The 23,024-nt window shown below is 48.0% G+C and overlaps 6 protein-coding genes across 6 annotated transcripts; 2 read left to right on the forward strand and 4 right to left on the reverse strand.

The window, feature by feature from the left end:
- Positions 1-10,272: 10,272 nt before the first annotated feature.
- Positions 10,273-11,724, forward strand: LOC128731400 (uncharacterized). Its single transcript, XM_053824518.1, has 3 exons — positions 10,273-10,421; positions 10,500-10,710; positions 10,776-11,724. Exons 2-3 carry the CDS (start codon positions 10,535-10,537, stop codon positions 11,659-11,661), a joined length of 1,062 nt encoding a protein of 353 aa, XP_053680493.1. The 5' UTR covers positions 10,273-10,421; positions 10,500-10,534; the 3' UTR covers positions 11,662-11,724.
- Positions 11,725-11,856: 132 nt separating this feature from the next.
- LOC128720939 (dynein regulatory complex protein 10-like) lies at positions 11,857-13,372 on the reverse strand. The gene is made up of 5 exons (XM_053814641.1): positions 13,016-13,372; positions 12,856-12,954; positions 12,493-12,785; positions 12,123-12,431; positions 11,857-12,040 (listed from the first exon to the last, which is right to left on the reverse strand). The coding sequence occupies exons 1-5, from the start codon at positions 13,370-13,372 to the stop codon at positions 11,857-11,859; spliced, it is 1,242 nt and encodes a 413-aa protein (XP_053670616.1).
- A 207-nt stretch (positions 13,373-13,579) lies between these two features.
- LOC128721316 (uncharacterized) lies at positions 13,580-14,593 on the reverse strand. Its single transcript, XM_053815057.1, has one exon. It carries the CDS (start codon positions 14,591-14,593, stop codon positions 13,580-13,582), a length of 1,014 nt encoding a protein of 337 aa, XP_053671032.1.
- A 215-nt stretch (positions 14,594-14,808) lies between these two features.
- Positions 14,809-18,023, forward strand: LOC128721187 (dynein regulatory complex subunit 2). Its single transcript, XM_053814910.1, has 4 exons — positions 14,809-14,949; positions 15,020-15,272; positions 15,337-15,560; positions 17,001-18,023. Exons 1-4 carry the CDS (start codon positions 14,809-14,811, stop codon positions 18,021-18,023), a joined length of 1,641 nt encoding a protein of 546 aa, XP_053670885.1.
- LOC128721188 (general odorant-binding protein 71) lies at positions 15,630-16,657 on the reverse strand. The gene has a single exon (XM_053814911.1). The coding sequence runs from the start codon at positions 16,655-16,657 to the stop codon at positions 15,686-15,688; it is 972 nt and encodes a 323-aa protein (XP_053670886.1). The 3' UTR covers positions 15,630-15,685.
- A 45-nt stretch (positions 18,024-18,068) lies between the features above and the next one.
- On the reverse strand, positions 18,069-20,928 carry LOC128731607 (differentially expressed in FDCP 6-like). Its single transcript, XM_053824739.1, has 4 exons — positions 20,773-20,928; positions 19,779-19,967; positions 18,426-19,685; positions 18,069-18,346 (listed from the first exon to the last, which is right to left on the reverse strand). The coding sequence occupies exons 1-4, from the start codon at positions 20,869-20,871 to the stop codon at positions 18,221-18,223; spliced, it is 1,674 nt and encodes a 557-aa protein (XP_053680714.1). The 5' UTR covers positions 20,872-20,928; the 3' UTR covers positions 18,069-18,220.
- Positions 20,929-23,024: the final 2,096 nt, after the last annotated feature.

A 23,024-nucleotide genomic window follows, 5' to 3' on the forward strand; every position in this document is an offset into this window, starting at 1 on the left:
CCCGTCACACATCGCTGCAGTTATCAGATCGTAAAATTACACCGTGCCCAACGACAGCACTTGGCTTTCGCGAACGTGCGTATGAAATATTGGGACTTCCAGGGCTGGCAAGCTGGACTAGCGCTACTAGCTGCCAGAACTTACGGCACCACCACCGAGGCTGCTCTCTGCAGCAAACAAATCACTTGCAGCCGGTTCGCGATCCGGCGAGACGACATTTCCGGCCACACCAGCCAAAACCGGTGGCCACATATCGTGCTTTAAATTCCGGGCTACCGTGGTCCCGACGGAGAACGTCAATGGAGGAGCCAACGTGCAGTTTTGCAAACCATGCCGGTGTTGCCTATTTTTCATCCATCCAACGCCTGGTGGGTTTTCTTTTTAATCCAACGCCCGCAGAGCCGGTGGCGCGTTAGCTGGCGAGCTGTTTGAAGTGCGGGCAGGCTAACAAATGGCCGATCATAAATCCGGGCTACTTAATGTCGTGGCGTTGAATTACGTGGCCCACGGGCGTCAGGCAAGGGACGGTCCGGTTCGATCACGCGGACCGTCTCCTTTTTGCCGGTGCGGTGCGTTTCTAAGCGCGTAAATTATGAATTATGGAAGCCGCGAGGTGCGAATGATGAGTGGATCTATTTTTACGGTGCACCACGATCGGTGCGTCGTGTTACGCAACCGACCTCGGGGGGGAATTTAATCCGTTCTGTGTTGCGTGTGCGATATGACACAAAACGCTTTGCGCGCACCGGTGGCGGTAATTTATATTGAGCCGACCGACCGACCAAGCGGCTTCTTTCCGGTTTCGTTCGGTTGTTGCAAAATGCAGAAAATCAATTAGACTCAGATGTGCGAAGCGTTCGGTGCTTGTAAATGTTGTTGGCTTATCGCAAGCATGTGCCGGGGGCGTATGCGTATTTAATACCAATTCGTCATACGGCGAACGAACAACTAAATGAAACTTTAAGTAAGCAAATTACTGCGAGAACGCAATTAGTTACTTTTGCAACATGAAACCCTTCGTAAAGTATCACAAAATATACTTTTGGCTTTGATAAAAAGATCAAATTGTCTTTGCATAATTTTGAAATGAGTAAATTTTATTACACCTTTAAAATTAACTATCTCAAATATAAAATGAGTTATGGTAAGCCTCACTGAAAATCGTATTTAATTGTAAAGATCATCGTAATAATGTGTTCAAACGATAAAAAATATCCCTATTATCCAACAAGCATTTGGGTGCCAATCATTTACAATGCTTCAACCCCCTAATAATCGTATCATCGGATTTCCGAAAACGTGTGATTTATTCGTCATCATTTCTCACTGCAACCCGTAATTCCGCCGTGACCTCGTACCCTCAATACCTCGCCGAAGTGCATCATTCTTTGCGGTCTAAATGATGTCATTAAAAGCTTCCCACAACAGCAAAAAAAAAGCTCAATCGCTTACTGTAAACGATAGGCTCGTTGAAGTTGCTGGCTAGGGTCCTTTTTTTTTAAACACTCTTCATTACCGATCAAATATCTGATTTTTGAACAAAACGCAACCCGCCCAATAAAGGCTTCGGCCACTAAGCATCATTATGATGATGGTTATGGTGATGATTCACCTTCGCAGACACGCTCGATCAAGCTATGCTCATTTGTGCTTGATCCAATAATCCTCTTACCGGTGGAATCGATTTGGAGAAAAAGAAAAAAAAACGAAACACAAATACTTCGGGGTTAAATTGGATAATAAATACATGACGAAAGTATTCCGTCATCCTTCAGCGAAGGCTGCAACGCTCGTTCGCGAAAGGCAGTGCAGTGGTGCATTTTTGTGCCAAATCCGGAAACGATCCACTCTGTGGTGTGGTGTATTTGGGAGTTGGGAGAACGTTAGGGATTAAAATTCTCCTCTCTGTGAGGACGCAAGCCATGAGACATAATTTAATCTTTATAAAGGTGCGCTGAGTTAGCCATTCATTGGAATCATTTTTCAACCATAAATGTTCTGGTGGTTATGAAAATAAACGTTAGCTAATTTTCATTCTTTCTTTGATCATCGCCAGAATATTTTATGTATATTGTTTAATTCAATAATGCCCCAATTATGAACGATTAGGAAGATCATTCGTTCTATACAGATAGCTCCAGTAAACGAATGATTTTGCAGAGCTTATTATCCGCAATAACTTTTGCTTATTTCTGATGTGACGTGAGAGTAAAAAAATCGTCCCTACTAGCGACAAAAGCTTTATGCGAGCCATCGGAGCTGCTGTTGTTATTAATTAAGCCGTCACGAGCGTGTCGAACGAGAGGTATTATTATAGCTTTTTATGCATCCTCGCTTCCACCCTCAATAACGAAAAAAGAAAAAGTTTAGAGGTGCGGCATCACCATGTCTGTCGTCGGTCTGTCCTTCGAACCATTCAGCCACCAAACCGGCACCGGCTAGTGCGTCTTAAGCAGCTCCAAAATCTGGCCACGCTACGCCACCGGATATTTACCGACATTTAAGCGTAATACGGTTCCCCAGGCGACGGTCGCTAAAAAAAGAACGATCCAAACACCTTCCCACAACTAATATTACGTGGAATAAAAATTTACCACCCTTTTAAGCGGATTTACAAGTCACCGAGGGACGCTTAGTGTGTGTATGTGCGATGCACCGGAGGTTGACTGCCGATCCTTGTGCTGTTCTCCATCAAATTCTGCACCAAAACATCAACCCGTCTAACAAAGCCCTTTCTGTCCCGTGTGGAGAGCTAAAACAAGAACAACCAAGTATCGGAAAGCGCATACTAAACCCGTCACGAGCCACGAGTTGCGAAATAAAGTTCACCCCGGGTAGGTTTGGAACTCCCAACCACGAGCACCATCACACGGTTTGGTGGTGCCCAAAATATTGTTGGATCGAACCGGCCGCCATGAGTGAAATCGAACGAGGCCACCACTTTACGGCAGCGGCGAAGACGTCAGTGTCACAGGCACAGGCACAGGCGGGCTTGGGTCGTAAATTTTCGACAGCCTCAGCAGCCACGCTGCCAGGTAGAGGTGTCCTTTTAAGCATCTTTTCGCACGCACTGGTACAAAAGTTCACCGGGCATAAACTATTCCGCGCGAAGCATCGAGGCGCCACCGCGGATCCAGCTGCTGGCAGGTTTTTTTTTTTTTTTGGGAGCTCCCGTCGGCAGTCCGGTGTCTGACAGCCACGTGCCGAATGTACTTCTCGGTGGAGTTTATGGCCCGAAAGAATTGCCATAAATTCTCGATCCCGATGGCGCTCTGCCACGCGCGCGCACACACACACACACTGTCCTGGGGAAGACCGAATTGGGGCCATATCATCCTTGGAGCGTGTAAGGTAATTGAATCAAGCACCACCACCACCACGTGTCGAGGCCAAAATCGGGCTAATTCTTCATCTCCCAAAGTGATGCAAACGAAGGTTTATGGGCAGCGGCTCGGTTGAAAGGCGCGACCGCAATTGAGGGAAGAAATTATGGCTCTTCATCACAAAAACTTCGCGCCTCGGTGGAGTCGTTGGGTCAGTCGCGTAGTATAGTTTTATTCACGTGGCGACGAAATTTCGCCTACTGCGATCGTTTCTGCCATGAATTGTCAGGATAAACGATGTTGGAGCATGGCATACTTCTTCGACGTAACGAGCCCTTCTGAAAGGTGTGCTCATCATTGGGAATTGTCTTGAAAGAGCCTGGCGCGGTTTGGCGCTATGGAATATCAGGGAAAACAAAAGCACAACCAAAAGCTCAGCTCCTCGGAATCCACTGTTGATGTGTCGAAGAAGACCCAACTATCATTATGAACGAAACAAAAAGAAATCAGTCACGGAAACCTTCGAGAGCCTTGTTACATACCCGGCCCGGAAGTGTATCCTTTTAACACGAAAGCCCAGGCCACAAAAACGGCAATCCCGGCCATGTCGCTACCGAACTGTGTAATTTGATGGGAAAAGTTTAAACGGCCTCTCGGAAGCGTTCCACGGCTCCGGGCGTTTCGCGTTCCCAGTCTCTAGCCCACGTTCGTGTATGATTGCGTCCGGGAAATGATGAACCACCCCGAAACCACATCGAAAGGGACCGCGGGCAGATTGAGTTGAGTTTTTTTATGTTGTTTTAAGACCCCCGGAACGTTTACGGTAGGGCCTTGGTGTTCTGCTAGATGAAGTGCATTATTTTTTAAAGCACGATGGGGAATTTGCCGCGCGAAATACGGACGATCGAGTTGATGGTGTTTTAGAACAAACATTATAGAAGCGGGAAAAGCTGTGCCGTGAATGACTTCAAAAAAAGCTTCCTGTGGTGTGAAAGTCAGCTTAATCCATTTCTTTTCTACTTGGTATGGAAAGCGGTAAAAAATCCAATTAAAGAATTGATCGTATTCGACTGCTAACAGCAAGGACATTCTATTTTTAGTCGCTTCAACATTAAGCCTCAATTTTCCACCATAGCATAAGGACACTACATTGTAGATTCTCGAGGATAGCCACAGAAAAGTCCCGTATCCCTACTCCCATAGCATCTTCGCTTACTCGCGCCGGAAAAGCTCGCACCAACTCGTGCCATGTGGCAAACAAGTCGCGTTTTTGGCACCCAAGGGCCCATTACGGAACGAGTCGTAACGAGCTTCAGCTGCTTTGTGCTACAAAGCAGCGAAAATCAGCTAAAAATTTTACGATGTCCACCAGTCAAATTCGTTTCGCGGCTCTCACAGCAGGAAAAAAAGGATTGTGACCTGCAGGCGGACTCTGGAAAAAGGAGTTTTTCACAAGCGCTTCAGCCTGGACGCTGGTTCTTGCCGCAACTTGGCGCACTTGGAAAAGATGACACACTGTCTTCGTTTTATGGGCCCGAAACACTTCGACATTCGCGCGGCCGTTACCGAATCGAACGACCGGCGGTGATGACTGGGGCATAATAATAATAATAATAACAGCTAATGGCCGCCATTCATAACGGGGATGTTATTTTATTTTATTCCCGCCCTCCCCAGCTCGCGTCCTATCCAGCGGGAAAATGCGCCAGGCGCGTCCTGTCAGGATCGAGCTGCCATGGTGGCGATGGTTTTACGATGGTGTCATTCCGCGCGAGGAAACACACTCTGACGGCGCGTTAGACAGATCCTCACGGCGGATATGGCCATCTTCAATCCGTCTTGCCGTAGCTGTCTCGTTTTTGTGACCCGCTTGTATTTGCTTCGTTTTCTTCAAAGCCGGTCAAACTGAAGCCCCACGGCTGGCCGGAAGCTCGCCCTTCTCAGCTCGGTAGAGAATATTTGCAATTATCATCAACGGAATGAGCCGAATGTCCCGCCGCTGCCCGTGGTGTGGTGGACGACGCGAGCATAAAATCATAATCCGTTTATTCGCGTTAAGTTAATCATGAGCCCGGTCCGGTTCCAGTGCCGGCGGGGGCTTCAGCTTTGTTTCGTTTTCACTTTTACGATGACATTTGTCCGCAGCCTTCTCTCTCTCTCTCTGTCAGGGTAAGGGCGCTAATAAACGGTTTTAATGTCGATGTGTTTTCGGCCGTCGGTAACGAGGCTTCCGTTGTGCTTCTGATGTCTGGCCGGTGGCGTAAGGTCCCTGGTCCTGGCGGATATGGGTCGTCGTAAACAAAAATGAACACCGCACACTGAAGCAATTAACCCAAGTGTAGCAGGTTCTTGGTGCTTGCTGTGAAGCTGTGAGAACAGACTGGCGAGAGTTTACTTTAGGTGGCTAGGCTTGTGATCCTTGGGAAATAGCTCAAGGTGAAATGGTTTTGCCAGGATTCTGTATCCTTTCGATCGATGAGCCATTTCTTATCCATTTTGTTTCAGAATCACAGGATGTTCTGGGATCGTGGTTTCTCTCTTCCTTAACTCGATCCTTTTTTCATTTTTCGTTCACTTTTTTTTTGCTCTCTGATTTGCATTGGAATGTTCAGAAATCGTTGCCTGCTTCCGTGGTTCTGCGAATTGAATATTAGCTCCGTTTTTGGGATTGATTTAACACAGCATCAAACAGCCACCAAAAAACATCAAAAATGCGCTTCGTGCTACCGAAACTGATCGAGCCCCGTCTAGACAGGGGGGGTCCAAATTAACGCCCGTTAATGTATCATTTCGCAACGGAACGGATGTGGTCTTTAGGTCGAACCCCCATCGAACCGAACCGGAGCGACGATAGCATTAAAAGCGCCCGTTAGAAAACAAAAAAGTGCCCTTGGCAGCAGCAGCATTAGCATGCGAGGTTGTTTTCGCCCAAGAAAGGCATCCAATCCTCCTCACGCGCGCTTCGATTACGTTCCGAAAATCGTTCCCAAATCGGCCCCGTTGAAAATGGTCGCGTATTAGAGACGGCAAAAGATGATGTTGGCGCTTAAAAATGAAATCAAAACAGTCACACCCATCACGTCGTTTAACAGAGACCACAGCCAAACTCCCTGCGTTCATTCTGGGCGACGATTATTGTTTTATCGAGTGGATATTTTGTTTTTTTTTTTATCCGCCTTCGAATCCATCCTCCAAGGAGTCCTGCTGGGAGTGGAAGGAAATGAAGCGGAAAAAAACGTTAAATAATCGAGAAAAACAAAATCCACCACCACTCTGGGCACCCTGTGCAAAAGGTGGAGAGAAATGTGACTAACGTTAAATTAAATGGCCATCGTCAAATTATATGTAATTACACAATACCGGTGGGGCCGACGTAAACGGGAAATGAACCGAGGAAAAGAACGTGGGAGAAAACAATCCAAATCATCTCAAATTGCTGTGTGCGCCCGATCGTCGTCTTTAGCAAGTTGTTCTTAAGGTGGTTTGTTTGCTGTGTTTCCCTGTTTTGTTCGGGAGCGGGAGTTATTATCCACTTCCAAATCCCCGCCATAATCGATATTAAATCTGAATCTCTTCACCGGTGGGGTGGGGAGAGAACAGAGATGGTTTGATGGCGTACCGGGAAGGAGCCTTCTGGTCATTATTCAATTACGACGCCGATCGGCGGATTGCGGAGGTGAAGTTTTCGTCACCGAATGAACGGCGAGCGCCCGTTGATGGTTGTTAAATGTGCAACGATTACAACCGGGGGGATGCAAAATATTCGAATTCGAACTTGTTAAAAACAAAGGGTTGGAGCGTTCTTTTCATTGCATTAACGAGTAAGAATTCTGAGAGTTACGATTCTTTTCAACCTATTTTTGCAATAGTAATTGAAGTTGACAGTAGAAAACATTCTGGTACAAAATCTATCAAAAACCAACAAAACTCAGACTCCGCAGATATAGCTAAAAGCATTCCCATAAATTCAACTAAAATTTTATTCAAATCCCCTACCAAAACAGGACTCATTCAGCAACAACTCAATCGTGGATAAAATCTCTCAACCACAATAGAAAGCGATCCTCCGTGAGAAGTACCGATTCCGCCAATTTCAGTCTCAGTCCACCTACTCTACCCATTAAAAGCGATGCACCGTCGTGTTGTCTACCGGAAAACAGGGACGCTTCCAGGACACGCGCGTTTAGCGCATTATCGAGCGGTACTTCACCACGGCCATCCCTTCCGGGTTCCGTCGAATGCAATCGATGCTAAATTTTCCCGTAACACCCATGTCCCATCCTCCCGACACCCCGACAGGGATGGTTGTGTAACGACGCGCCACCCCCACCTTGGGTACCTTGAGCAGGGAAATAAATTGGCTTCGAGTCGCGATCGTCACCGCATCCCGATGCAACCCCAAAAACCCGGTGCGACGGGCGTACGGGGTTTGATGAACGAGAACACTGCACGTGCACGTGACGTGACGGGGGAGATAAATCACCTGCCGATACGTTATCCCGGGTAAGGCTTTTCCTGGCTAGGAAGGCTTGCGTAAACCTCCCCCCGATGCCAATGCCGACGCCGATGGGGAAAAATACGGTTCGTGTGGTGGCACTACGTGTCCTTGGACGGGCAAAAAGCTGGCTAAAATCAGGATGCTATCGTATGCACCCAAGGATAAAGCTTCGTTTGCAAAAACGGGCGTTTGTGGGTTGAATAATGATGCGTTGTGTGTGTGCACCTTGGTAAAATGCCTTTTCCTAGACCCACAACAGCTGCCCAATTGTAACGGCTCACTGTGGAGGAGAGAGAGAGAGGGATTAAGACTGTGTCGGGTTGCCGGATTGCAACGAGGAGCCACGTGTTATGATCCGGCTTGTGTTGCGTTACAAACACGACTCGGTAATCACACGCGTCGGTGATAATGAGCATCGAGCGGCAATCGAGGCTTACGTGAGCGTGTGGAACTATCAACACAGGAGCCGGAAAAGCGGGCAGCATCCGTTGCACAATCGCTCACACACACACACACACACACACACCCTGGGGGAGGACATCGTTTGCGATGGGAAAAAGGCCCATCCTGGTTCGACCCGACCAGGTGGATGAATTGGAAAAGCGCCCGCCCGGTAATCCGTTTATAATGGCTGAAAATCAGCGCGCCAAAACAAGGCAAAGCCGGTACAAACCCCCCAACGGGAGCCTCCGGTCAGGTGTTTCAGGGGAGAAAGAGTGTATGTCCGAATGTCCGCAATAAAAAGGACAACAGACAGACTCAGGGAATGGAAAATGGCTTTATCATCACGGTGGTGAAGTTAACCGCAGCAAATAGCTGCTTGCAAACACCTACGGGAGATGCGTTTTTTTTGGGGGAAGAATCTTTCGGTGGTGGGCAAAAACTTGCCGGAAAAAAAAGAGCCAGCTAGTATGATAAATGCCTGTCTTCGACTCAAAGTAGACTCGAAGACGATAAAGTGGTGTACTTTTTGTGTGGATAAAAATGCATCAAACAACGGACCAAAATGTGAGGAACGTTCGTTTATTCGGCAAGTATGCGAGCACTTTCGTAAGGTGTACAAAAACTGTGAGCAAATCGCGTCTGCTGCTGCTGTTCTAAAAAGGACTCCTCATAGAGTCCACAGCACGTGGGTGAAATTTTCCTATTTTTACCACCACTCGTAACCACCGGATCAGGTCCGATGCAAATTGTTGGGTTTTTAGTGTTCCCCGTTTCTCTACGCCCCTTTTATTTTCGTGCCGGTATTTTCTTTCATCTTTGATGTGTGCTGAAAGTGAAAATAACAAACAAATATACGAGGCAACGGGGAAAAAATGAAATAAACCCCCTCAGGTCACAGGGAGATGCGTATCATCGTGGGATAAAAGTCGACCGGAACTATTTTTACCCTTCCCAAAAGGAAGCCGAAAAGGGGCTAACGAAAAACAAAAAAAAAGAAGAGGTGATCTCAAACGCAAAAGCTACGAATCCTGCGAAACACGTAAAGCTACTCTCCGAAGGTGGGGAAAAAAAGGATCACTTTTCTGACCGGTCTGGCATATTATGGCGGTGACCGCGGCGGAAACTACATCCTTCCAACCGGGCTGCTGGACTCCGAGGACGGATGGAGTGTGGTGAGAAACACCACATGGGTCTACCGCACAAATGTTAGTTCCGACGGTCCGAGAAGCTCATCCTACGCGACCTTCGCAATGTCTCCGGAAAACCCCCATTCCCATGCGTGTGGGTGGACAATCCCAGCCACCCACCATCCATTCATCCTTTCGACGGAAAATCTGACCGGCGTCGGGGATCAGTTTCGATGACGCAAAGTCACATGGCTGGAGCGTGGAAAGATGGTTCTTAAATTCCTGAGATAAGTCAAACAAGTGCGGCTTTTGTGTTCGCAAAAAGAAGCTACGGTTGCAAGAACACGGTGCTGGTTCAGAATTTTTGTTTTGCTTCAACCAAAGACTAAAGTGTGAATCAAAACAAAAACTCTGCCTTTTTGTTGTGCTGTAACACTTTTGATTCTTCTGCTTTTTATGCTTAACGTAAACATTTGGAATCAAGAAGCTTTCCGATACGATGGTATATCGAGCTTTCGATTGAACTTTCATGCAAGAAAATCAATATTTAATCTCTTGTCCAATGCATTTGAAGCAAAAACTGTTCAATTTGTTTTTTCTCCACCATATAAAATATTGGATTTATTAGTTATTGTTGTGATTTTCCAAGGGTATCATTTACCATCTTTATATTACACAAATTGTTATCTTACGCGAATAATTTCGTTTATTGTAAAATGTAACATACAATTTTTACATTGTTTACATTCTGCATTATACCGACCGATGATGCCGACACTTTGCTGTTTGACATTTCGGATGTCAGTACGTGCTTGTGCTCGGGATTGTCATGGTAGGTTTTATTTTTATCTGCACTTTTTGTCGTCTTTTTACCGATGTTACAATGTTAATATACCTTTAAATGCGATTATTTCGATGAATAACAATCATTTGTTGGGCTGCATATCAATGTGAAGCAGAGGTGTGCGGCAATATGATATTTACTATACCAAAAATCTTATTGGCATCATCCACTTCAACATAGCAAGAGTATGCCTTCGGATTGCAGCATAATGCATATACCTCAGAGTTCCTAGTTACTAATTAGCTCTTTTTTGTGATTTGCAGGTGCGAGAAAACACACTGCCTTCTGCATTACAACCATGATCGGCCAACTGGTACGCCGGCAGCTGTTCGGCCGGTTCGGATACTTCGTACACACACGATCCATCAATGTGGACAGCTCGACCAGGCTCGGATTTCCCTGCGCTTACTCCGACGAAGAAACGAAGAAGATTCTCAACACCTTAAACGAACAGGACGTCGAGGAGCTGTACAAGTAAGAGTCGGTAATCTTTTTTTGCTTTTTCCGAGGACTATTTTTCAAATGACCCACTCTTGTAGATACAACATCTCAAAGTACCGGCTGAAAAAGATCGAAGGATGGCGCAAAAAGTTTGGTTCGTTTCTTTCGCTCGAGCAAGTGCTCGAACTGGACGGCTTCGGTGTGACGGTGTTGCGCAAATTTTACGATTCGATCGTTCACGGTCCTAAAGAAGACACGGTCACCGCCACCAAAGCCATCAAAAAAGATGTTAAATTCACGACGCCCCTGCTCACTGCCCAAATGATACCGAAAATCGGCAGCTGTGTGTCGCTGTACGTTGGCCTGGACTATGTCACGTGGGCGTACTTTAAGCTTGAGAAGGAACGACCGACCACGCTGGCCGGCTGGAACAGCTACAACATTAGCGATCGCAAGCTGCACCTCAGCGAGCTGATTCGGTGCGTGAGTCAAATCAGCCGGCTCATTCCGGAGGCTGACGTGTACGTGGTGGAAAACCCTCCCGTCGCACAAGCGTCCGCTATGGGTTCAGCCGTCCAGACTAACATCAACATGCAACGATCACAGTTGATCGGCATGTTGATGCTAATGCTGGCCGACAGACCCTCCGGTCCGGCTCAATCCACGAGCGACTCCACCGATAGCAACGTTTTCTTTCTGAAGCAATATCTTTCCGCTCGGCTGTTCGGTATCTTTGTCGGGAATGAGCGTGTCTCGTCGCAGGACGTCATCCGATCGCTAATGGAGCGACAGATCGGTCCGAATGAGGACGAGCTGGAATCGGTACAGTCCCGGCTGAGCATACCGTCGGGGTTGCGGATCATCTATGAAGAAAACGACAGCACCGAACGGGAGTTTCTCGGCCAATCACTCCTGCTGGGATTGAGCTTTTTGCGGCTCTGTGTCTTCAAGTGCGAGGACAGCTTGAAGATGTTTCGGAGATAAACTACACCCAAGGCCGCCCTGTGATAGCACCGTTCGACGGAACATAGAAACGCTTGAAATACATCCAGTTGCGTAGGATTAGTTACGATTGTAAGCATCGTTACAAATATCAATCTCCGTAGTGCATTTTCACATAACACACACACTCTTGCAGTAACACTCGGTACTAAAATTGCTTAGGAAATCGTCCCCTTATTACTTCCGTTTGCCCTTGCCCTTTCGACCGCGGCCTTTTCCACGCATCTTGCGTTTCCGTTCCGCCACCGAACGCCACGCTCTTTGAAGTGCCTTTGCCGCGCGGTTCATCATGAACGCCTCGATCCGTTCCTCCTGCTCCCGAATCTCAATCTGCCGTTTTTCCTCCATCGCATCAAAGTACCTACGGAAAAGGGCGATTCCAATCATATCAGTCAAATATTGTACAAACAAGCGCATTTTTGCCAACACTTCAGCACGCTTACTTCTTCTCCTGTGGATCGAAAATGGTGCTCTTCCAAAGGTTGTACTCCTGCTGGCGGGTGTTCAGCTTCGCTACCAGCACCTTCAATTCGTGGGTTCTCTCGCCAGCGTCCTTATCGTACTTGTGCAGCCACGATTGCAGCTGATGTGTGAGCTTCAGCTTCTTTAGGCGGTTCGCTTTCTCCACCGTTAAGTCCTCGTTTAGCTGCTGCTGGTAGCTCTTCATCGTGCTGGCAGCTTCCTCGAGCAGATTCTCATACCGCTGGTCGCTTCGTTCGAAGTAGTGAAACATCTGCCGATCCGAATCATCCCTGGGGAAGAAAAATCCACACGTGATGCCATCGTTCTGATTCGGCTTAAAGTGGCGCTTACATAAATTTGCTGATCCTTTCGCGGCTATTCTCCCCTAACTCCTCCAGCTCCTTACGGTACCGCTCGATAACGGCGTACTTCTCCTGTACGGATTCTTCCAGCTTTTCTTTCTTCATCACAAGGATGTCCTCGATCTTGCGAATCTCTTTTTTGTTACGTTCATTGCGCGTCCACAACCGATGTAGGATTTTCTCCTTTGCCAGATCCTTCTGAGCGGTTAGCTTCATCTTGTTGATCGTAAATTTGCGAAACTCGCGTATATTCGACAGAAAGCGTCGATATACGCCCGGTAGCTATAATCCATTTAGCCCGGTAGCTGTAGGCTCAGAGGCGTTTTAAACCTTTAACATTGTCTGAACTTACCTGTTTAACATGTCCCGTCGTGGCCGTGTGTAGTTCCTTCTTCGATAACAGCATTGCTAGTTCAATCAGCTGTCCAGAGGGAATTTTTAACTGCTCCACCTATAATAGTACAATAATTGTAGACTAAGACTTTCAAATAATCTTCCTGCAGGAGCCTTACATCGATTTCATCCTTCGTTACCGTGGCAGCTGCGTGAGACGCGATGTACTGGCTGAGAAACTTTATCACGTTTTTATCGTCCTCCTCGAAGCAAGCATCCAGCAAGGTTTCATTCTGACATATCACTGGCAAGCAGAACAACACTTCGAGCGTTTGAGTCATCTCGCCCAGAATCGTCCCAACCCGGTTGATCTGTATGTGGAATTCCACCTTCTGCAAGCTCTCCGGATCGTACGAATCGTACTCCTCCTCGCCGTGTGCCATTATTTCCGACGTGATCTTTTCCACCATAGCCCTGACGGCAGCCACATCCTCCTCCGAATCGTCGGCACAAACTGCCTCAAAACTATCGCCCATTTGTATACGTTATTCAATGCGATTTTAACAGCAATTTATTTGACTTCAAGGTACAGTCTAGAGAGTTCACAGTCTTGAACGAAATCGCTTACTACCAAGCTAAAAAGGAACCTCACACGTAACCATAGCAAGCGGTCATGCGTATTAGCAATACCTTATACAACTCGTCCTTAAACGCGTCTCTTTTATAATTTAGAGTGCAAAAGCTTATTTCTTCTTTCCTTTTTTCGATTTCTTTTTAGCTCGCTTTGCCTCAAGCGTACGCTTCCAGGCTCGCTGCAAAACCCGCACGGCGTGAACCTTTCGCATCTGTTCGATCATTTCCTCCAGCTCGATCGCTTCCAGCACATCGATCTTCTCCTGCAACTCGAACATCCGGTCTTCTACCGGATTGAGAACGGTCGCACGCCACTCTGCCAGCCCTGCCATCTTCTCTTCCAGCTCCTCTAGGGACGCCATCGGTTCACCGATGAACTTATCGTACTTCTTGATCCACAGCTGAAGTTGCAGCTCCAACTTGGCGATGCGTTTCCGCTTCTGCTGGTGCTGATCGAGATGGTTCCGGTACTCAGGTGTAACTTCAAAGTGTGGCATACTGTCGACCTGTTCCCGCAGTCGTTTGATCTCTACTTCACCTTCCAGCTTTATCTCCACCATAGCGGTATGCGAAGCGTTCAGTTGGGCTTCCTTTTCACGATCACTACGCAAACGTAGCTCCTTTCGTTGATCTTTCCGAGCGGCGATCTTCTCCTCATACTCCTCTGTCTTACGTTCCAACGATTCTAATTTACTTTCTTGCAAAGCGATTACACGAGACCAGCGAAACGTTTCCTGCTCCTCTCGGTTCTTGATCTGTACCGGTGGACTTGGGGGACGTAGAAGGGACATTTTGCTGGCCTCCTGTACCTGCTGGATTGTGTGCTGAAGACGTTTGCTAGGTCCACCCTTCGCAGCTGTAACCTTTTTGCGCAATTCCCATAAAAGTTCCCGAAAGCCTGCGTAATCGTTGGGATTCTGCGATGCCTCCATTAACTTATGCCAATGTTCTTCTCCTTTCTTTCCCAGCTCGTTAAGGTACACTTCCACCTGAGCGAATGCATTCAAATCCAGCAAAAGCTCCTGAAACGCTTCATCGATGCGCCGCTTCTGAAACACGAAATCTACATCTTCTGTTTTGCCCTTTTTCGGGGATTTTCCCAGGATGGATTCGAAGCTTGACATACCTGGCGAGCGAGCCGTCGAATGCGCAACGATGCGTGCTTTACCCGGTTGCTAAGGAACCCGCCTGAAGCATTCGTTGTTGTCAAATAAACAGGCTACTTTGCTTCCAGCCCGCGCCAGGGTCGAAACGCAATTTTGTGAGGTCTCCTTTTGAAGAACATTTTAACAATTATTAGTTTATTTTGTAAGAATTACAATCAAAGAACTGCACGAAAATGGGCAAGAAAAAAGGAGGCAATAAGAACAAGCTGGCCAAAATGTCCGAGGAGGAACGGGCCCGGTATTTGCAACATCGTGCGGACATGGAAGAGGAAGCCCGACGTCGCAAGCAGCAGTTAATAGCAACGTTCATGAAGGTATTTTTCACACATTTCGATCCACTTCTTCAATACTACATGCTCTACATATGTCGCTCTTTATCCTCAGAACAAACTCAAAAAGGAGGATGCATTCGCTCGACTCAATTTGGCAAAAATCAACCAAGAATGGCGCTCGGTTTTGCGCAACATCAAGTGCAAGGAGCTAAAAGAGGAGGTAGAAGCGGTCGAGAAGACATGCACCGAGTGCATCGAGAACAAGAACGCCGTTATCAAGCGATTGCTGTGTGATTTAGACGAATCCGAGGACCTTTACTCGACCATGTTACACGCGCACATGGAACGCGTCGAGAAGATTATCCGTAATTATTTCCATCGCAAGGCCTTTCGATCAACGATCGCATTCTAACGCTCATTTTCTTTCAGGAATCCACAACGACCGGGTAAATTTTCTCATGGAGCTGTACGAGCTGGACAAGCGAGAGATCATTGAAAACTATCAGCGTGAAATGGAGCTGTACAAATCGAAAAAGTTCGAACTGCAGAAGGACCTTGAGTGCGTGTTCTACGGACTAGCTGAAAAGGCCCGCACGGATCGCATCCGCAATGAGGAAGAGCACATGCTCAAGAAAGACGAACTGAAGAACTCGGTAAGAGCTCAATTTGCTCAAATTGCCACTCTTTACTTTACCTAACGGAGAGTACGGGCTAATGCTGTGCTGTGAGTGCCCAACGGAGAAAACACGTGCTCGATCTACTTATGATAAGAGAAAACCTAAAACATAGCGCTTGTGATACTATCCCAATCGTCACAGTTCGACTGGAAGCGATCACTCAGGCACGTCACGAATCGCATCGAATAGTCGCACTTGTCCTTCAGCCGGTTATCCATTCCTATCATATGGAAACACTCCTGTATCGAATCGATGTAAAACTCGCGCAGCTGATGCTCGCGGATATCCTTCGTAATGACGTGCAGTACCTTGTGCTTCTCGGGCAGACCGTCCGCGTTCGTGGCTTTCAATTCCTCGAAGAAACACTGCATCAGACAGGCCCGGTCGCGCTCGATCGAAGACGACGAGTTCCCACTCCGTGACCCGTTCCCGGAACTCGTCCCAAACTCTCCGTTTCCTGAAGGTGATTGATTGCGACCGTATTCCCCACCAGAACCTCCGGGACCACCAGGACCACCGTAATACTGCCGCTTGCGCCTGTTGCTGTAATGTCTCCCGTATTCCCGCATCATGTACTGATCCTCATCGGTTCGATCTCTGTCTCGGTCGCGTTCACCCATCCTCGATCGACCTCCTCGATCATCACCGTTCCATCGATCCCTCCGATCCATTGGATATCGCCTACCGCTCTCGCTCGGCCAGTTCATTCGGTTCCCATTTCCCCAATCGTTTCCATCCTGTCGCCGGTCTAGCAAGTGCTTGTTAGGCCCGTGTCGCCTACCGGTATCGTTTTGCTTCCCACTTTTCTCATCACTCGCACCATCCGATTCCGATGAGTCATAGTCCGCGTACTCATCGCTACTCCGGTTCTCCGAGCCCGCGTTCGTTATCTTATTCAGGCACGTCTGGACGATCCGTTTCACGTCCTCGCTGCTCGGTCCTTCGCCCGTCCGGCATCGTAACCCCACGACCGGTTGAGGCACGTCCAACAGAAGCACCAGGAAAACGATCACACACCAAACGCCCGCAATCGTCACCACCTCCCGGCCAGCACACCTCATCCGGTGGTCCATCGGTTAGAACATGACTCCCTCGGCACCGTCGTGTGGGCTATGAAGTGGATACCTTTTTTATACGATTCCACTAGACTAACGAGATCGATCGGTTCGTGACTGCCTCAGTACCACCAATCCCGGGTCGGTTTTATACACCGCTCAAAAAAAGACCCTTTTGATGGCCCCAATTGCGCACCGTCAAAAGCAAACAATGACAATGGAGTCACCTACTCCGTTTGATGGGTGGACGGATGGACAGATTAATTTGCATGAATAACCTTGACCCGTCCGATGCATAGCGTTGAGCTGGCCACTAGAGTGATTGTAGTTAATTTGCGTTTCCTCTCCGGACATTTTGCAGATGATACTGAAGCTGGAGATGATCACGAAAGAGCGCGAACGTGAGATGGAGCGGTTGTGGAAAGAGTTCCAACGCGTGTTGAACCTTTACCTACGCAACACGGAGGAATACCGCAACGAGTACAACACGCTACGTGATCAGGACTCAAGCGACACCAAGAACATTCAGGATCACTACGCCGAAGTCGCCAGGCTGAGCGATCAGATCGCGGATCTGCGGCTGAAACTGGCCACGTTGCGAGAAGAGCACGAGTTCAACATGAAGCAGATGCAGAAGAGCAAAGCGGAGCTGGCACTGCGCGTGCAAAACCTCAAACAGGACATGGAACTCGGTACGCGGCTCGACCAGGAGCAGCTGAAAACGCTTGCCGTGTACAGCAACGCCGCGATCAAGCACCTGCAGGGTATGCTGAAGAAAGTAAAATCGATCTACCAGATAGCGAGCTTCTGCAAAAAGTACGAAACCGAATCGGAGGACCTACTGCCGTTCGTGCGGCGCCCGGGTTCAAGCGAACTGCAACCACTGCCGGCACTCGATCGTGCGCTTGTCCCGAGCAACGGTGATGGCACCACGATGGAGTCATTCAAGCGCGAGGTCTTCGATACGGCCGACCTGTTCGAGGGCTTCTGGATGCGGTTCAATAAGGCGCGCATCGATGTGGCGTGCCTGCGCGAGGAGAAACAGCAGCTGATCGAGCAGAACGAGCACCTGAAGGCGCACCTCAAGGACTACCTCGTCACGGTCAACATGAACAGTGGCGGACCGGTCGAGACGAACGAGGATCTGCTCGCTAAACGGCCGACGTCGATGAAGATCGAACGGCTTGTGCGCATCGACGAGCAGGTCGTGGTACCGGAGGGTGCCCCGAAATCGGTGCGGTTCCGTACCAGAGGGGCGATGAGACTTAACCGACCGGTCACCTGCATCGAGGGTAACCTAAGTAACGCCATCCGTAACGAGCGGTTGCTGGGTGTTCGAGCGAAATCTTCCGGCATCTACTCGATGGTGCAGAACACGGCGTAACCGACAAAAAGGATAGCAGGTTCGACATTTTAAGTTAACGCACTTTTTGCTTTTATTACATCTTAATCCACTTATCGCTGTGTGGAATGGTTAGTTGCTTACATGGCTAGAATGTGGTATCTATGGATAGATAAGCACGCGGGTACGTAAAAAAAAACAAAGCTAGGTTAATCGTTTAACCCCTCACGGATAGTGGCCTAGCTGAACCGATGGGATGATCTGTTGGTGCCGGCCACAAGCACAGGACGATCAGCGGCCACGAAGGATTGCGTCCGGCGTATCATGAACTCTCCCGCTCCAGCCCGGAAGGTGGGAGACATCGCCTGAAAAAAAAACATCGGAAATCGAATGTGAACACAAGAACGAACCGTGGAGAATTACTGAAAAGTTACTGCTACGCACCTGCAGCTTTGCCTCCACGATGCCCTTGTTGTCCTCCGACAGCTGGATCTTCTGCCGGGCCAACTTCAACTCGCGGTCCAGCCGTGTACGTTCGTTTTCGAGCTGACGTAGCCGCGTTTCAGCCTCGAGTAGCTTCTGATCGTTATGCTGCTGGCGCTGCTCAAACTCCACGCGCTTCTGACGTTCCTGCTCAAGCAGGCTCTTCTGCTCCGCCTGCAACTGCTCGAGCTCCTCACGCTTTTCCCATTCCTCCGCAAGGACACGCGCCTGCAAAGCTCGGACGATCTCTTCATCTCGCTTCGCTTGGATCTCATCCTCGAGCATCTTCTCAAGGCAAAGCTTTACATCCTCGAGTTCAGCAACACGCCGTGAATCCTCCCGAGCAACGGCTTCATACTGACGAGCTTGGGATTCCGCCGCCAATCGCGCTTGCTTCTCACGCTCAAGCTGCACGTGTGTCTCCTCCAACCGGCGTAGATGTTGGCTGCGCTGAGCCTCCTCTTCATGCCGACGTCGCTGCTCGGCTTCTCGGGCTTTCCTTCGCCGGTTGACCGTGTCCCGCTGGAAACCCTCCCGTCCGGTAGAGTACGTGATGGCCAGCTGAAGCGCTGCGATCCACTGCAGACGCGTCTTGTGATCCAACGTTCCCAGCTCGTACGTCCGATCGCCGGAAACTAGCGTAAACCGTTGCATTTTCTCAGGACGTCCCGAACCAGGACTACCCACGGGTTTCACAAGGAACCGTGAATCAAGTGCGATCGTGCCACACACTTCCCGATCGGTCGGATGCTTATAATACGCCAGCTCGCAAGGCCGCAACACGAAGAAATACTCCCGGAACGTCGGCAACACGTACCCACGCCGGAAGAGCGTACCCTTCTTGATCACGTCCTCGATCAGCGTCTGGTACATGTCCCCGATCGCTTCACAGATCGACTCCCGGTAGTCCCCGTTTACCTTGTCCGCATTCTGGAAGCGCAACATCTGCAGCAGCTCACCAAACTCGAGCGATTCGTCCGACGTGCGCAGATAATCGAAGTGACCATCACCGTCGTAATTCAACCCGAGCGCATTCAACAGGTGCTTGATGATGATGAGCGCCTCCAGCGGGTGAATTTTCACGGCACAAAGATCCGGATCGGACGCATCCACCGATAGGTCAGCGACGAGACAGAAAATCCGGAACAACCGATACACGGCTTCCTCCGTATAGTAACCATCGTTTCCCGGGAAATGCATCCGGCACACCAACCAGCAAACCTACACCCATCCATGAAAACGGGGAAAAATATTAAGGACCACCTTCCCTTGATCAAAATTCCCCCCGGTTTTTGTGGTTTAAGCTGTGGTTACCTCATCGATTTTGGTTTCGTAATTCCGTAACGCCGCCAGGGGCAGATCGTTCGACACGCCGGCGAACACTTCCTGCGCCAGATAGTACCGGAAGTGCTCGAAGTTAAGGGTCGCCGTCGAACGGAAGTGATCCAATCCGCGCTCCACACCGTACAGATCCAGCAGCGTCGCGATGTTCGCCGTCAGCACCTATCCGAGAGTCGGGTAAGTGTGGGAGCAGGGGTTAAATACATGCTGTTAAATCGAGCGTACGATCGAGAACCGGCTTCGTTTTGGGGTTGTGAAATAACTGACGGTTTTTTTTTTGTTTCTTTTAGGGGCGAGTAATCGAAGGCTTAAACACCCGGTAGCTGACTCTGAAACGCGTAATTATCACGAGGAAGTGTGATGTCGTCCCCAAAACTAGCGCGAGAAGTCGATGCTCCGGTATTTCGAGTTGTGGCGCAAATTTTTAACTGCTTCCTCGTGTGTGGGTCGTTTTAGGAAAAGAACCCGTTTTCGGCAGGTAGAGCGTAGAAACCGGAAGGGACCAGCGGTACAATAAACTAGGCACTTTAAACAAATAAAGCCACCCGATCCGTGTGGGGGTAGGCGGCCGGGTTTGGCTTGAGTGGTGCAATATCCATAAACGAACATGCGGAAATTTACTAGCTTATTGTGAGAAGTAGAGTGCTTTAAAGGGGATTTCATATTTTAGGGCGCTTTGAACGATTGAGAGGTGAATTAACGATTGCTCTAGTAGTTCTAGAGGTTACAAAGGGAATTGTTTTTCAACACATATCAAACTCGTCTACCTGCTAGACTTATGAAAAGCTAATTGAATAGATAGGTTTTAGATAGCTTTATAGATTAAGTAAATAGATCACCATCCAATGGGGAAGAAACCGCATGGATACTAAATCGATTGTTTTTTTTTTCATTTAATCTATTTTAGGACACTTCGAGGACGCGTATTAGAGACCCCTAAATGCACATCAGGGCACCACGAACTCACCTTCAGCTTGGACTTGCTGACGAATCCATCCCGGTTCTGCTGCAAAGCATTGAACGCATGGCAGATGCTGTTGGTAACGTTTCTCAGCAGCGTCGCCATGGTGATCCTGATTTTCCAGCACCACCGCCTACTTGATCGAAGGACTCGCTATCTCACACTTGCTGGCACCTCTTAAACTCGACTCAACTGTCCTTCTGTCGTCGGCTCTGTTCGTGCACTTTAACACCACTCACCAAGGACTCGAATGTACGCACGTCTCGCGGTCAGCTCGTCCGCGCACCAGTAGCAGCACCTCATTCGACGGGCGCATCCCGAAAACTGGCCACCCGATTAAAACCTGCCCACACTGGCGCTTGCATTAAACAAAAAAAAACGTCTCGAACGGTGCAATGGAGCGGGGGTTTAATATCGCAACACACAACAACGTCACTGGGCGCGTGGATTCTTTTGGCACCTCCCTGCTGTGGGTGGGTGTGTCTTGAGAAAAACTCTAAACAATACCACACACGACGACGACGACGACGACAACGGCGGTGGCTGTGAAAATGCGAAATGAAGAAATCGAAGATATGATTAAGCGTATGCCGTTGATGCGTGACGCAACGCAAGCACGTGCCACGTGGCCACCGATGGTCCAGGTTTCCCACCACACATGGGTGCATTTGTGGCCACTAATTTGCGTCACACACACACGTAGGGTGATCATGTGAATGATGTCACACCACAGGGGAGCGCGCAGGGCACGCGAGAATTGGCCATAACAATAAGGAACGCAAATGCGCGAGCGTGCGCACGTTTTAGGGGTAGATTCGATGCGTCGAATGCCGTCGGGTGCATCGGTTGCATTCGATAAGGGAAGCACTGATTATCTTTCGCGTACGCAAGAAACTGCATGGTGAAGTGGACCGCGTGTTTTGGCTGCGCACAGCTGGACACCCTTTGGCGGGAAAGTTTTGTAATGAGGAATTTGTAATTTGAAATGCGCGTTCCCGTTAGCTAGCAAAAGCGTTTTAATATTGTAGGAAACGTTAAGTGTATGCGGAAAATTGTACAAAGAAGATACGATTCTTCTTCTCAAACAGTTCTGGATAGTTTCTAATGAATTGTAATAGTTGCGCAAGTGAAAGAAGAGAATTAGGTTGTTTTTTACAGCTCAAGAGAGCTAATATACCGAAGAAATCAGTACTGTAAGCACTTTTACGCAATTTATCGTTTAAACTAGATGAGCAATAAGCCATAAAATGATTCGCAAATAGCGACGACGATTAGAAACACGAAAAGAAAGGGATTTTTATAATATTCTTAAGCTAATTCTACGTAAGCGCTTACGTTTGTAATAAATAATAGTCCATAAGCGTCATAATAAGCCCCAAAACGAAGTAATTTATCATGTAACGTAATCGCTTCCACACAAAAAAAAAACATTTATAATAAATAGAACAAGAATTACTGAATCGCCAGCGATAGTGCAGTTGCAAGTGCACTTTATGGCGAGTGTTTTAATCGTAAGCAACATTCGTATACTAAATACTATGAAAATGGCACCAAAATATGCGATTTAGGCATTTATTTACTATTGAAAGTACATATTATACAATATATATGCAACAAAACAGATGATTATGAATGTAATAAAATATATTGAAGCGTGAAAGTCTTCAAAAACTTAATTTATTGTAGTATTTTTAATTATTACTCAAGAAAGAAAGAAAAAAACTAGTTTGACACCCCTGATGACGTCCAAAAAGAGCAAAAAACGATCTCTGAAGCGAACCAAAAATTCGACTTTTGTAACAGGAGCGCAGGAGCTCAGGAGGTTGCCGTAAAAAATTTTGAAAACGGCCGAAAATTTCGGTTTTGGTAATAGGGTCGCATGCGTCGAGGAGGATACCAGCTGGTGCTCGGATTTTTCGATCCGAGCTTCAGAAATTTACCTCACGGGCACCCCTGAAGTAAACTTCTGAAGCTCGGAATGAAAAATTTTCAATCCGAGCTTCAGAAGTTTACTTAAGCGGATCGGATTATTCAATCCGAGCTTCAGAAATTTACTTACGCGGATCGGATTACTCGATCCGAGCTTCAGAAGTTTACTTAGGCGGATTGGATTATTCAATCCGAGCTTTAGAAATTTACTTAGGAGTAACCGTACCAGGAGTGCATGCATCGACTTGATATTTTTTGAAGTGGGCGGGGCTACGTTATTTGTTTATTTTTGCACGTGATGCTGGTAGGTGGCGTTAACCCTTGAGTGA

This window comes from Anopheles nili, chromosome 2, assembly GCF_943737925.1.
Source record: "Anopheles nili chromosome 2, idAnoNiliSN_F5_01, whole genome shotgun sequence".
In the NCBI taxonomy this organism is placed as follows: domain Eukaryota; kingdom Metazoa; phylum Arthropoda; class Insecta; order Diptera; family Culicidae; genus Anopheles; species Anopheles nili.

Bases quoted from the DNA above. Each gene is read 5' to 3' on its own strand.
- LOC128731400 (XM_053824518.1), top strand. From the start codon at position 10,535: ATGATCGGCCAACTGGTACGCCGGCAGCTGTTCGGCCGGTTCGGATAC. The intron at 10,711-10,775 runs GTAAGAGTCGGT...CCACTCTTGTAG, and splicing joins GACGTCGAGGAGCTGTACAA to ATACAACATCTCAAAGTACC.
- LOC128720939 (XM_053814641.1), bottom strand. From the start codon at position 13,372: ATGGGCGATAGTTTTGAGGCAGTTTGTGCCGACGATTCGGAGGAGGAT. The intron at 12,955-13,015 runs GTAAGGCTCCTG...GTACTATTATAG, and splicing joins TAACGAAGGATGAAATCGAT to GTGGAGCAGTTAAAAATTCC. The intron at 12,041-12,122 runs GTAAGCGTGCTG...CCTTTTCCGTAG, and splicing joins TTCGATCCACAGGAGAAGAA to GTACTTTGATGCGATGGAGG.
- LOC128721316 (XM_053815057.1), bottom strand. From the start codon at position 14,593: ATGTCAAGCTTCGAATCCATCCTGGGAAAATCCCCGAAAAAGGGCAAA.
- LOC128721187 (XM_053814910.1), top strand. From the start codon at position 14,809: ATGGGCAAGAAAAAAGGAGGCAATAAGAACAAGCTGGCCAAAATGTCC. The intron at 15,273-15,336 runs GTAATTATTTCC...ATTTTCTTTCAG, and splicing joins ACGCGTCGAGAAGATTATCC to GAATCCACAACGACCGGGTA. The intron at 15,561-17,000 runs GTAAGAGCTCAA...GACATTTTGCAG, and splicing joins AAGACGAACTGAAGAACTCG to ATGATACTGAAGCTGGAGAT.
- LOC128721188 (XM_053814911.1), bottom strand. From the start codon at position 16,657: ATGGACCACCGGATGAGGTGTGCTGGCCGGGAGGTGGTGACGATTGCG.
- LOC128731607 (XM_053824739.1), bottom strand. From the start codon at position 20,871: ATGGCGACGCTGCTGAGAAACGTTACCAACAGCATCTGCCATGCGTTC. The intron at 19,968-20,772 runs GTGAGTTCGTGG...ACTCTCGGATAG, and splicing joins TCAGCAAGTCCAAGCTGAAG to GTGCTGACGGCGAACATCGC. The intron at 19,686-19,778 runs GTAACCACAGCT...GGATGGGTGTAG, and splicing joins ACGAAACCAAAATCGATGAG to GTTTGCTGGTTGGTGTGCCG.